The sequence below is a fragment of the Poecilia latipinna genome, unplaced genomic scaffold (assembly GCF_001443285.1).
Source record: "Poecilia latipinna isolate Pla-1442-1.1 unplaced genomic scaffold, P_latipinna-1.0 Scaffold35, whole genome shotgun sequence".
Lineage (NCBI taxonomy): Eukaryota > Metazoa > Chordata > Actinopteri > Cyprinodontiformes > Poeciliidae > Poecilia > Poecilia latipinna.
Genome location: NW_015112651.1, coordinates 225 through 15,132, shown reverse-complemented (window position 1 = coordinate 15,132; position 14,908 = coordinate 225). Strand labels below are relative to the sequence as shown.

General features: G+C 39.7%; 1 protein-coding gene and 1 long non-coding RNA gene across 3 annotated transcripts in view; one reads left to right on the top strand and one right to left on the bottom strand.

The window, feature by feature from the left end:
- sp8a (sp8 transcription factor a) overlaps positions 1 to 3,866 on the top strand; it is an 8,523-nt gene extending 4,657 nt beyond the window's left edge. Inside the window, exons 1-2 of one of the 2 annotated variants that reach the window (XM_015042809.1) lie at positions 1,563 to 2,000; positions 2,286 to 3,866. In XM_015042809.1, the coding sequence (XP_014898295.1) occupies positions 1,983 to 2,000; positions 2,286 to 3,521 (1,254 nt within the window). In that variant the 5' untranslated portion in view covers positions 1,563 to 1,982 and the 3' untranslated portion in view covers positions 3,522 to 3,866. Of the gene's footprint in view, positions 1 to 1,562; positions 2,001 to 2,285 lie in introns of those variants that run through there. The other variant, XM_015042816.1, reaches the window with a different exon arrangement.
- A 5,833-nt stretch (positions 3,867 to 9,699) lies between these two features.
- Positions 9,700 to 14,324, bottom strand: LOC106953776 (uncharacterized). The gene is made up of 2 exons (XR_001426253.1): positions 12,863 to 14,324; positions 9,700 to 11,294 (listed from the first exon to the last, which is right to left on the bottom strand). It is a non-coding gene; the product is annotated as an uncharacterized LOC106953776 (long non-coding RNA).
- Positions 14,325 to 14,908: the final 584 nt, after the last annotated feature.

Here is a 14,908-nt window from a genome sequence, read left to right as displayed (position 1 = left end):
CCCTTTTTTGCCCCCTTGGGAGGAAAAAAAAAAAAAAAAATTAAAATTTTTTTTTTTTTTTTTAATTTTTTTTTTTTTTTTTTTTTTTTTTTACCATTTTTTCATAATTATTAAATAATATTCTTCACATTTACTCTTAGACTCTACAGCTTTGTGTGGTCATGGGAGTGGTTTAGTACTTTAGATATATAGTAATTGACTTATTCATGGCATATGAGACCATCTGACTTCACTCAGGCTGATCGTGCAAGAAAAAAAATAAGAGGAATGGAAAGAAAAGAAAATATCAAACGACAAGTTTAATGCTGTTTCTTTCTTTAATTAGAAATTCAAATGAAATCCCTCCCCTTTGTGCTTCTCGCCCATTGATTATGAAGATGGGGATCATTCTGGGTATTTCCCAGGGTTTTCGGGGCTAGATTTTAGTCAACTATGCTCAGTTTAAGAATGGGATTTCCCATTTATTCATTCACACTCGAGAGGTGAGACTAAATCCTCAAACTAGCTGAGCTTTAGAAAGGCACAGTAAGGGTTGTAGTTTAAAAGACATTTGTTTGGTGTTAAAAGAGATGAAATTGCGGAGGTAGTGGTGGTGTCCTCCCTTCCCTCCCCCAGGGCAGGCTGGAAACGCCCCAGGGACAGGATGGGCACAGCCTCTCATTTATCAGCCTCTTCTTCTGCATGGCCTCACATCCGGGAAAAAAAAATGTATAAAACTAGAGGTTTTAGCATTCTCTGACAAAGCCAGCCTACTGAGAAATACACACATACATACACGCACTCACACACGCACTCACAAAAAACCCCATTTAAGATTCTACTTTAGAAAGTGTCTTAAAACATACAGATCGTATAAAGTGGTTTTCAAAAGTTTACAGACCTCTGGTTTTATGATTCAAGAAAAGAATATGTATTAAAAACATTTAAACTCTTTTTCCACCTTTAATATGACACATAATCTGTCTGATTCAAATGAAAAGCAAATATCAGGGGAAATAATATAATAAATAACAGAGGTATATTATCTACAGTGGTCATTTAAATTTCTTCACTTTGAGTTTAAAGAATGCTGATGAAGTATTACATTTTCCTTAAAGGGTATTTAATGCGATATATCTTTATGAGTCCCGAAATCCACATCCGATCGGTTGCTCGTCCTCCCCAGTCCCACCTGAGGAAAGATGAAAACAAAACTTTTAATAAAGCTTACAACTTCTACAAGCTTAGCCAATATTGTGAGGGTTCATTGCTGAGTCACAAAACTCTCTCTACTTTGTTTTACTAGTAAATTGTACATTTATTCTCAGAATTATTGCGTTGCATTCAGTTTTTACGCAGTTAAATCAATTGGAAATAAACCATAAAGTGCTAAGCCAAAATCAGTTATTCTGTATAACAAATTGCATCAGTGAATACATTTCATGATTAATGAAATCTCAATCTGCTTCCCTTTATTAATGTAGACATTAATTGATTTCATTTCAAAAATGCTTTATTAATCCCAGAGGGAAATTAAGAGGCATAATGTCCGTTTTTTTTTTTTTCTAATCTGATATCTCTTATGGGAAATTTATATAAATGTCAAAACAAAATAAAACTGGCCAAATGCCATAAATACATACTTATAAACACTGTCTTCAAGCTTAGTGCGCTGGACTTTTTGTCTTCAAAGACCTGAGATTATTTTTAAAAGCTGCTGAAGTGAGCTCGCTCGCGAGAGCTGACTTTTTCGGATTTATGATGACATCGAGCCTGTTAGCGCGCAGATGTTTGGAGACGGCTCGCGCTGCTCTCTGATTGGCCCGGGAGCTCCCAACGACACTTCAAAGGCGCAAAGGATCTACAACTGGTAAAGGAAACGGAGACGAAACCTCAGACTGATTGGATCCAGTCAGGGCACACACACACACACACACACCTACACACACACTCAGAGACAAACACATTGATCCCCGTCAGAGGAAGACATCACCGCTCAGTTTATGGCTGCACCATTAGGCGTAAGTTTACAGAAAAGAGCTGTTTTTTTTTGTTGTTTTTTTTATGTAGCATTTAGTCAATATTACTTGGTGTAACTTAGTGTGTTTATTTTTTTAATATATTGTTCAGTATTGGGGAACATTTCTTCGTATGCAAATCTGACCCCCTTTCTTACAAAGTGTCAAAACTTACTTTAACCTGTTGCAGTTAAAAATGTGTCACAAAAAACTGTTTGCATTTTCAGGCAGAGAAGACGATCAAACTTTAACCATAAAGGTTGTTTTGTTGTTTTTTTTTCTCCCCAGGAAGAACCAAGGTTGGGCAGCACCCCGCTGGCAATGCTGGCCGCCACCTGCAGTAGAATCGGGGACCCGACCCCTTCCTGCTCCCCTGCTGTGTCAGACGGAGTCCCGGTATTCACCAAAGGGTTTCATACCTGGAAAAAGACTCTCCAGGCCAACAGCAGTGCGAATTCAGTTTCCTCTGGGATCTCCAGGAATAATGGTCCGGGACTGACATCAGAGGCCTCCAGCGCCTTCTCAGTGACGCTTCCAAGCTCTTCTTCAGGGAGTGATTTTTCGCTGTACCACAGCGCCGTGCCGTCCTATGATTACGATGTTTCTGACTCCGCGTCCGCTCAACGCCCGGTGTTCATGCCAAAATTTCCACCCTCGGTGGAAGGCATAGCAGGGATTTACCAGAGGATGCATCCTTACGACCCCTGGATAAAGCCAGCTGGAGAGGTCAGCAACGGGACTGCGGTATGGTGGGACATGGGCACCAGCTGGGTGGACTCGCAGAACTCAGCCGGGTTACAGTGCGCCTTGAGCGGCTACAGTAACGACTACAGCCCCGCCTACAGCACCGGTGCGTCTCAGCACCTGTTCCCCAGCCCGCAGCACATGTTTGACGGCTTCCGGCCACCTCCCTACACGGAGTCTACGAGCGCAGCACCACCTCCTCCTCCTCCTCCTCCGACGAGGACCCCTGCTGTTCCTCTACCCAGCCCCTCCCGGCCCTCGTCGCGCAAATACGCTGGTAGAGCTACCTGCGATTGTCCAAACTGTCAGGAGGCAGAGAGACACGGTCAGGGGGGTTCGAGTCCACGGCGGAGGGGCGTGCACAGCTGTCACATCCCGGGCTGTGGAAAAGTTTACGGCAAAACCTCCCACCTGAAGGCGCACCTGCGCTGGCACACAGGGGAGCGGCCGTTTGTCTGCAACTGGCTCTTCTGCGGGAAACGCTTCACGCGCTCGGACGAGCTCCAGCGACACGTGCGCACGCACACCGGCGAGAAGCGCTTCGAGTGCCCCATGTGCCAGAAGCGCTTCATGCGCTCCGACCATCTCAGCAAGCACTTGAGGACGCACAGTTCTGAGGGCTCCGAAGGCTGCGTCGACCCGGGGTCCCAGAAAGGGAGCGGCGACACGGACAGGGGCGCCTCTAGTTGCCCGGGAGAGTCACCGGGCCCGGGGAAGGGCGGCCAGAGCGATAAGCTCGAGAGACCGTCGGAAAAACAGTCACAACATGTGGGAATTTGACGACAGCAGCCTGAAACGGGTTTTCTTTGGACACTAACAGACTGAAATAGCACTTTATGGTTAACTTCAGTTGTGACGTGTGTGAACACTGTCTCCTTACCTCATCTGATCGTCGCAGACTTAAAAGAAATGTTTGCTTCAGTTTCTTGCTGCACGTTTGATACATTGCGCCTAATTTATTCCATGTGCTTTTCACATTCAATAATTCTTTTGAATCATCCTGATATCATCTGACAAGTACGCACATATTTAAGTTTGTGTTCTTAAATATCTTACTTTGCAAAACTAAATTGTTATAATTTATTATTGCTTGTACCTGGCATTAAATTGATAAAACAGGAGAAATCTCCCGCAATGAGTTGCAATGAGTTAAAAACTGATGTGATTCATAATGTGACTCGTTTTCCTGGTGTTTGCCAGGATTATTATTATTATTATTATCATTATCAAATTTTTTTTTTTTGCCAAATTCATTCTGTGCCAATGACACACGTTTAATCAGAGATTGCAGCAGGCTGAAATCTGAGCACCTACATTCATGCTATGCGGTTTTCAGTCACATGTGAGTCAAATGTCACAAATTCTGGGACAATAAAATTAATTCTATGTAGTCTGGATTAAGTTGGAGAATATTCTGATCTTTCCACTACATGACAATGAAGACAAATAGATTCTCTGGCTGCACAGAAATGTAAAGTTTCTTTTTCTCATTAGCTTAGGCATGTGGAACAATGTAGTACTACTTAATAACTTGAGGTCAGACAGGGTTGTATTGCAACCTCTTCAACTCAAAGAGCAATAAAACCTGTTTAGAATTGGCAATGTTACATTACCTTTTGAAAAGAAAAAGAAAAACATATCAATTCCTGCTTTCTTTTTCGTTTTATAAAATTCTCCTGTAGGAGAATACTGTTGTGATGTTTTAAATAGAATTTCACTTCCAGTTTTGGACTTAAAAATAAAGAACAACATGACATTTTAGAAATAAGAGGAAGGATGCATTTTTCTTAATGGGATGTTGCTATTCACAGAAAATTATGTAAAACATAAGTGCACAGTTTTTAACCGTAATCACACACACACATGCACACACACACCTACACACACATCTAAAAATATTACTGGTACTTTTAGTAGCATTCTGTTGTGGACATTCGATGCAATTATTTCACAAAAAAAGCAAAGAACTGCTGCAAAAATCAAAATTTTCAAAATGTTTTCAGTAATTTTTAAGAATCAGTTGAGGCACAGCTTGCAAACAACTAAACTAGATGGAGCATGTCGATATTGCATAGAAGTGGTCGTACAACGGCACCATGAGGAACCCCACATGCCAAATTTTTGTTCAGAGTTATAAAAGACAAACTCATCGAAAAGCAGCAGAAATTCTCTCCCAAGTTTCTCTATGTGATCAATTGTGTAAAATGCAGAGTTGACATCCTCTAATAGTTTCTGATACATCAGTGTTCAGATGCCATTCAGAGTCTGGATGGTAAGATATATTGTTCTCCGTAATTTGAATTACGGTTACCTTGCAGATCTAGAAAAAAAATTTAAATTAATAGGCCACAGTTTTGTTACAGGTCTTTTGCTTCATAAAGACTATAATATGATTCCAGATGTGTCCTGCACCTCTCATAAAGAATTTGAACAAGTTAATTCAACAGACATGTTTTATTTTGAAAAACAAAAACAAAAACAAATAGAATTACTAATTTTTGCAAAAAAAAAAAAAATTTGCAGTAATCAAACACCTATTATAACCGAAACTTCATTGGATTCAGATGCTAAAATTAAAATCAAAAGATGGTCATTATTATTATTTTTTTCACATTCAGATAGATATTTGACATGGTAAAGACTTACTTATATAAGGCTACGCTGTTTCATACACATACACTCAAGTAATGACTAAACAAAATCTTGCACATTTTATTGTGATAAAAACAGTCACACGCAATAACTTACAACAAATCTACCAAGAAAAAGTGCTGTTTTCATGTAAAAACTCAGTACCATATTAGATGAGATGATTAATAATGCTACTTATTGCTGAAACCTTCCGCAGTTCACTTAAAAAAAACACAAAAAAACTACAGTATCTGTCTTATTGTGCAGCACTATTATGAGTTATAGGAGATCTCCTGTAACTCGATCAAAAATAAATAGTTATTAGTGTTTTAAACTTTCAGAAAAAGTACAACAGTACAAAAAAAACCTACTTGAAAAATTAGAAATTTGAGTAGGATTGAGCAAAAGCAAAAGTCTCAGGTAATCTCTTCTAGTGCATAAAGGTTACATAGATTCCACTGCTGTCCTCAGTGCCATCTGAGCCCATTCGTGCCTTAAAGCCTCAAGTTGTCCAGACGTTTTGGAAAATAGATCTTCAGCAAGAGCAGGAAAAAGTATGGCTGTGAGGCAGAGCTCACGCGCTCAAGTGTCCGACAATACATCGCTATAAATAACCGTTTTTGTTTTGCGATTATACATATCTTAAATATGAATCTTGGTCATTCTTGTTCCAGTGTTGGGTGGTGAATTTGTTTCATCAGCTTTGAATGCACAAAGACGACCTCTAATGCCCAAAAGTTCACAGCTCTCCTGTCCCAGAGTGCCCATAGTTTTTCAGTAGTACAATGCAGCTTTCTAGTGCAAATTCATCCCGTAACGAGCAGGTCAACACACAGAATAACATTAATCAACCATTACATGCGACGAAAAAAGGGGTTAGTAGGAGCGAGGAGTCATTGGTGGAACAGTTAATGCAGCTGAGGTCAATTGTGTTTTTTTAGAGGTCGTAGTACATGGAGTTGGCCACACGGGGGCAGACAAAGCCAGAGAGACGGTGGAGGGGGAGCGATGCCTTCTAAAACAAATATGAACTTCAAACATGTAGTGTTACATTTTCAAATCATAAATAGAAACCAGAGGCACAACACACACAGACACTCTCACACTCATCCATGTGACAGACAAGTTGCTCTGCATATCTAAGAAAAGAGGAACCTTCACAATCCCTCTTTACCCTGTGGCCCCTCTCTCTGCTGCAGAGGAAGAAGAGGTGGGCGACTTTGTTTCATCTTGATTCAAAAGATACTGGCCTCTGTAGTCAAAAAGTCTCCCATGGTTTGGTTAGTTCATATCAAAGAGTCTAATCCCCATTGAGGTTTTGGAGTCAAGTTTAGCATCGTCTTGTCCTTCAAATACAGTTTTCTTGATGTCTGGGAGTGTAGGGAGCAGAAAAGAAGTTTCCAGTCCAGCTCTTCTTCTTTCTGTCTTTGACGCGTTCCTTCAGACTTCAACCTTTGTGCCCTGGTTAGAACTGCCAGTGATCATCAAGAGACATCTTGGGAACCTGTATGTGCATCTCCACGGGCTGGTCCGGCGGACGGTCCCTCCTGTAGGTCACCGTTTTCTCATTGGTTGTAGGAATATATGAGAGATCCTGGCAGATGACAGAAACGCACAGTTAGCAAAAGTGTCCCACATCCCAGCAAAAACAATCAGCGCCTTGTAAAGGTAAAGGTGAGCCATAAACATTTTCGTTTCGTTACGTTACAACCACAACCTTCAGTATCGTGAAATGGAAATAATAGAGTAGCGTTTTTGTATTTAGCTCCCTTTTATAGATGCACCATATACAGCCTGAGCATCACATTGATGTCTCTACCAGCTTTAATCATCAAGATATCAAGATTGTCTTTTCATGTTCTGTTCTACAAAACGGTTCCTATTGCATTGTACTGTACCGTATTGTATTGTGTTATATATAGAATACTGGTAGACAACTACCTGATAAAAATATGCAGCTGGAAAACAGAACTTGTTTTTTTTTTTTCTCACTGATTTTAAATCAGACTATAGCTTTCCTTTCCTTTTTAGGTTAAACAGGATTGCAAAAACATGCTTAGTATTTGGTAGAATAGCTTTTTAAACTGCATGGCTTGGGTCCAACACTATTTTTTCTACGAACTTCTCACAATAGCTGGAATGTTGCCCCATTCCTCATGTCAGAAGTGGTACAGCAGAGTCAAGTTTGTAGACCGCTATGTTCCCACAACACCCTTCAACAAATGTAAAGATCAGGGATTTGTGATGACAACTCTAAAAGTGATCTGAGTTTTTAATGTTTTAATGAAGTAACGCCTTCTTCTTCCATGAGTGGAGAGTCAGCCCATGTCGGTACAGGATTGGTTTAACGTTGAATCTTCACAAGCACCTTTTACATGTAAGTATCTGGCATCAGGTGTTGGACTGCTCTCAAAGAGTTATGCAAAATGGAGCAAATAATGAAACAACCTTTTCAACTTCCTGTTTGAAGCTTTGGCTGTCTGAGTTTCAGAGGCTTTGTCATATGTTTTCTTAAATAACAAAAACATGAGATGTATAATCTCTGTGTACTCAACAGTGGCCTCATTGAGGTGGACTTGAGCAACTTTCAGAACATCAGTTTTCTGTATTATGAAACACATAAGTGAGTAAATTGTAACACACCATCAGTGCTGTGAATTAAACTCCCCTTGAGAGTAATTAACATTAACAGAGCAAATTGAGGCTTCAAATACTACCAAAAACAAGTATAGGCATTAAAGGGCCAAAGCAGAGAGTTCCATTAAACTGTTTTGCAGTTTTGCTATGAGGTATAAACACGATGATTCAAATCTCCCTTGAGCCAGGCTGAGCAATTTAAGCCCACACATCCTGACAACACATCTCTTCTGCATCTCCATATTTCTTCAAACCCGTGCTCCTCAAAGGTGCTGTATGTCAGTGCAAGGTCAAAAATCCGGGNTTGCCAAATTCATTCTGTGCCAATGACACACGTTTAATCAGAGATTGCAGCAGGCTGAAATCTGAGCACCTACATTCATGCTATGCGGTTTTCAGTCACATGTGAGTCAAATGTCACAAATTCTGGGACAATAAAATTAATTCTATGTAGTCTGGATTAAGTTGGAGAATATTCTGATCTTTCCACTACATGACAATGAAGACAAATAGATTCTCTGGCTGCACAGAAATGTAAAGTTTCTTTTTCTCATTAGCTTAGGCATGTGGAACAATGTAGTACTACTTAATAACTTGAGGTCAGACAGGGTTGTATTGCAACCTCTTCAACTCAAAGAGCAATAAAACCTGTTTAGAATTGGCAATGTTACATTACCTTTTGAAAAGAAAAAGAAAAACATATCAATTCCTGCTTTCTTTTTCGTTTTATAAAATTCTCCTGTAGGAGAATACTGTTGTGATGTTTTAAATAGAATTTCACTTCCAGTTTTGGACTTAAAAATAAAGAACAACATGACATTTTAGAAATAAGAGGAAGGATGCATTTTTCTTAATGGGATGTTGCTATTCACAGAAAATTATGTAAAACATAAGTGCACAGTTTTTAACCGTAATCACACACACACATGCACACACACACCTACACACACATCTAAAAATATTACTGGTACTTTTAGTAGCATTCTGTTGTGGACATTCGATGCAATTATTTCACAAAAAAAGCAAAGAACTGCTGCAAAAATCAAAATTTTCAAAATGTTTTCAGTAATTTTTAAGAATCAGTTGAGGCACAGCTTGCAAACTAAACTAGATGGAGCATGTCGATATTGCATAGAAGTGGTCGTACAACGGCACCATGAGGAACCCCACATGCCAAATTTTTGTTCAGAGTTATAAAAGACAAACTCATCGAAAAGCAGCAGAAATTCTCTCCCAAGTTTCTCTATGTGATCAATTGTGTAAAATGCAGAGTTGACATCCTCTAATAGTTTCTGATACATCAGTGTTCAGATGCCATTCAGAGTCTGGATGGTAAGATATATTGTTCTCCGTAATTTGAATTACGGTTACCTTGCAGATCTAGAAAAAAAATTTAAATTAATAGGCCACAGTTTTGTTACAGGTCTTTTGCTTCATAAAGACTATAATATGATTCCAGATGTGTCCTGCACCTCTCATAAAGAATTTGAACAAGTTAATTCAACAGACATGTTTTATTTTGAAAAACAAAAACAAAAACAAATAGAATTACTAATTTTTGCAAAAAAAAAAAAAATTTGCAGTAATCAAACACCTATTATAACCGAAACTTCATTGGATTCAGATGCTAAAATTAAAATCAAAAGATGGTCATTATTATTATTTTTTTCACATTCAGATAGATATTTGACATGGTAAAGACTTACTTATATAAGGCTACGCTGTTTCATACACATACACTCAAGTAATGACTAAACAAAATCTTGCACATTTTATTGTGATAAAAACAGTCACACGCAATAACTTACAACAAATCTACCAAGAAAAAGTGCTGTTTTCATGTAAAAACTCAGTACCATATTAGATGAGATGATTAATAATGCTACTTATTGCTGAAACCTTCCGCAGTTCACTTAAAAAAAACACAAAAAAACTACAGTATCTGTCTTATTGTGCAGCACTATTATGAGTTATAGGAGATCTCCTGTAACTCGATCAAAAATAAATAGTTATTAGTGTTTTAAACTTTCAGAAAAAGTACAACAGTACAAAAAAAACCTACTTGAAAAATTAGAAATTTGAGTAGGATTGAGCAAAAGCAAAAGTCTCAGGTAATCTCTTCTAGTGCATAAAGGTTACATAGATTCCACTGCTGTCCTCAGTGCCATCTGAGCCCATTCGTGCCTTAAAGCCTCAAGTTGTCCAGACGTTTTGGAAAATAGATCTTCAGCAAGAGCAGGAAAAAGTATGGCTGTGAGGCAGAGCTCACGCGCTCAAGTGTCCGACAATACATCGCTATAAATAACCGTTTTTGTTTTGCGATTATACATATCTTAAATATGAATCTTGGTCATTCTTGTTCCAGTGTTGGGTGGTGAATTTGTTTCATCAGCTTTGAATGCACAAAGACGACCTCTAATGCCCAAAAGTTCACAGCTCTCCTGTCCCAGAGTGCCCATAGTTTTTCAGTAGTACAATGCAGCTTTCTAGTGCAAATTCATCCCGTAACGAGCAGGTCAACACACAGAATAACATTAATCAACCATTACATGCGACGAAAAAAGGGGTTAGTAGGAGCGAGGAGTCATTGGTGGAACAGTTAATGCAGCTGAGGTCAATTGTGTTTTTTTAGAGGTCGTAGTACATGGAGTTGGCCACACGGGGGCAGACAAAGCCAGAGAGACGGTGGAGGGGGAGCGATGCCTTCTAAAACAAATATGAACTTCAAACATGTAGTGTTACATTTTCAAATCATAAATAGAAACCAGAGGCACAACACACACAGACACTCTCACACTCATCCATGTGACAGACAAGTTGCTCTGCATATCTAAGAAAAGAGGAACCTTCACAATCCCTCTTTACCCTGTGGCCCCTCTCTCTGCTGCAGAGGAAGAAGAGGTGGGCGACTTTGTTTCATCTTGATTCAAAAGATACTGGCCTCTGTAGTCAAAAAGTCTCCCATGGTTTGGTTAGTTCATATCAAAGAGTCTAATCCCCATTGAGGTTTTGGAGTCAAGTTTAGCATCGTCTTGTCCTTCAAATACAGTTTTCTTGATGTCTGGGAGTGTAGGGAGCAGAAAAGAAGTTTCCAGTCCAGCTCTTCTTCTTTCTGTCTTTGACGCGTTCCTTCAGACTTCAACCTTTGTGCCCTGGTTAGAACTGCCAGTGATCATCAAGAGACATCTTGGGAACCTGTATGTGCATCTCCACGGGCTGGTCCGGCGGACGGTCCCTCCTGTAGGTCACCGTTTTCTCATTGGTTGTAGGAATATATGAGAGATCCTGGCAGATGACAGAAACGCACAGTTAGCAAAAGTGTCCCACATCCCAGCAAAAACAATCAGCGCCTTGTAAAGGTAAAGGTGAGCCATAAACATTTTCGTTTCGTTACGTTACAACCACAACCTTCAGTATCGTGAAATGGAAATAATAGAGTAGCGTTTTTGTATTTAGCTCCCTTTTATAGATGCACCATATACAGCCTGAGCATCACATTGATGTCTCTACCAGCTTTAATCATCAAGATATCAAGATTGTCTTTTCATGTTCTGTTCTACAAAACGGTTCCTATTGCATTGTACTGTACCGTATTGTATTGTGTTATATATAGAATACTGGTAGACAACTACCTGATAAAAATATGCAGCTGGAAAACAGAACTTGTTTTTTTTTTTTCTCACTGATTTTAAATCAGACTATAGCTTTCCTTTCCTTTTTAGGTTAAACAGGATTGCAAAAACATGCTTAGTATTTGGTAGAATAGCTTTTTAAACTGCATGGCTTGGGTCCAACACTATTTTTTCTACGAACTTCTCACAATAGCTGGAATGTTGCCCCATTCCTCATGTCAGAAGTGGTACAGCAGAGTCAAGTTTGTAGACCGCTATGTTCCCACAACACCCTTCAACAAATGTAAAGATCAGGGATTTGTGATGACAACTCTAAAAGTGATCTGAGTTTTTAATGTTTTAATGAAGTAACGCCTTCTTCTTCCATGAGTGGAGAGTCAGCCCATGTCGGTACAGGATTGGTTTAACGTTGAATCTTCACAAGCACCTTTTACATGTAAGTATCTGGCATCAGGTGTTGGACTGCTCTCAAAGAGTTATGCAAAATGGAGCAAATAATGAAACAACCTTTTCAACTTCCTGTTTGAAGCTTTGGCTGTCTGAGTTTCAGAGGCTTTGTCATATGTTTTCTTAAATAACAAAAACATGAGATGTATAATCTCTGTGTACTCAACAGTGGCCTCATTGAGGTGGACTTGAGCAACTTTCAGAACATCAGTTTTCTGTATTATGAAACACATAAGTGAGTAAATTGTAACACACCATCAGTGCTGTGAATTAAACTCCCCTTGAGAGTAATTAACATTAACAGAGCAAATTGAGGCTTCAAATACTACCAAAAACAAGTATAGGCATTAAAGGGCCAAAGCAGAGAGTTCCATTAAACTGTTTTGCAGTTTTGCTATGAGGTATAAACACGATGATTCAAATCTCCCTTGAGCCAGGCTGAGCAATTTAAGCCCACACATCCTGACAACACATCTCTTCTGCATCTCCATATTTCTTCAAACCCGTGCTCCTCAAAGGTGCTGTATGTCAGTGCAAGGTCAAAAATCCGGGAACTTTAGATGCTGAGCAGGGAGTTGGGAGGAAATGTTAAAAACAGCTGTACCCCACAGAGCAGACTCAAATTTCTCCGTCTTCAGTGGAGGAAAAACTCGTTAACATACATTTTCTCTGGATTGAAGGTCTCCCTTACGCCTCTCGGGGCTCAAGGGACGTAGGGCTTCCCCTCAATTAAAATCCTGCAGTGCTCATGAGAGACGACAGTTGAGGACTAACCTTTCCAGTGCAGTGGTAGCCTAAATCCGCACCGGCGCCCCCTCGTGGCATGACTTTCTTCTGCAGCAGCAACCGTGACACGGCCACCACCACGAGCCCACACAGCACCGTCAGGGCGCACACACACAGGAAAGTTCCAACCAGCCGCCCACTGCTGACTCGTTCTGTGGAGGGACACAACCAGCACATTAGCATTCAAATGGCTTCGCTGTAAAGATCTAGCACTAGCAAAAAAGATGGAAATGAAATGCATTCCTCTGTAGACTATAAATGCATACTATATGCATTTACAATTTCTGGAAATGAATCTCAGTAAGTTTGAGCTTTTAATAATGTGCTATTTGTCTATGATTACTTGATGAACTTTAACACCCAGAATAGTGTGCACATGTTTGAATTACTGCTGGGTTTTTTCACTGATCCAAACAGGATTAGATTAACACTAATACTTGGTTAAATGTCTCTTTCCAAGTTGCAGGGAAAACAAACACTTTTTGTACCCACCAACAAGTTTCTGAAAACATTCTGGACTAATTCTGGATATTTGTATCCAGAATATTCCAGTTTATAATAGTTTTGAGCCTTAGTGATTTCTGCGTTGTTGCCAAACATCCGGTCAACTTTAACACGGTGTTCAACTAGAAAACGACCCCAAATACACATCAACACTAGTTTTTGAATAGAGAAAGCAAAATGCAACTGTGGAATAGTTCAGATCTAACAGACATTGAAACTATTGACAGTATTTAAACTTCAAACAGTGTTGTGCTTTGTGGCTTTCTTAAATAACTTGCTTGATTCAGAATACCTATAAGGTTAGAAATTCCTCTGAGAAATTTTTCTCAGAAGTATATCTGAGAAAAGCCATACTTGAAAATAGCTTCAGTTCTTCAACACTTCACATCCTCTTTGCTCCATAACAACTACAAGTGACAAGTCCAAGAGTGATTTCGTGCTTAAATATCAAGTTCAAGAGCTTCTATTTTGCCATTGAAATTTTCCTCTTCCTCTTCGCTGCTTTAAAAAGTTCATGCCTTTTATCCCAAAGAAGACACTATTTCTGAACCACTTTCTATTCCAATTAAAGCCTTTTAAATGCTTGGCTCAGCAGACCCAAAGTGTGATCTACCACCACCGTACTTGACAGCTGGTTCAGTGTTCTCAGCTGTGAAAGTCTTACAAATAAGGAAAACAAAAAAGTCTTGTATTCCACCGTTTCTGATTATCTAGAGCAGGAGGTAAAACTGAGTCTGTTAAGCAAAAGCATTATTTTCATAAGAGAGTGTGAAAAAGTATCAGAAGAACATGCATCATACTAATCTGATCCTGATAAGGTGCAACGTAAATATTACAGAGCACATCTATTCATATATATCTGCATCTGGATCATGCATTTCATGAAGACAAATGAATAATTAGTGTTTAAATTAGTATGTTTTTGTGAGCTTTCAAATAAATGAAAAACATAAACTGAAATAAATCCTAAAGTGATATACTTCAGACACTCAAATACAACTAAAACCACACACACACACACACACACACACACACACACACACACACACACACAGAGTGCTCAGTCAGAGGCAGCTGTGCCAGTGGTGCTTTGCTGAACATTTAGCTGGTTGTGTGTCTGCTGGGGAGCATGTGCGGATGACGAGCTGATCGCTCCAAACAAAGAGTCCAAAGAGCGCTCTGACATTTTGTAACTGTGTTTCCATAGAGACCTGGCTCCTGCTGCACCCGGGGAGCAGTGGGTGTGAACGGGAAGAAAGTGTCCCGTCGGGCTGGGAAAAAGGGGGGGAGACGCACAATGAACAGTCCTGTTCCAAAAATTTGGAAGGCGGGGATGAACTGTAACACTTGGATGTGCAACATCATGTGCGCGCAGATTAGGTGTGTGTTTGTGCATGAGAAACTAACAAAGTGAGCTGGAATCTAAAAAAGAAAATGTAAAATACAGCTGTAGCACTGACAGCCGGCCTGCTGACTCCAATCCACCAGGGTGTACTGGAGCAGCCGTGGTAGCAACGGAAGTGACCTCGC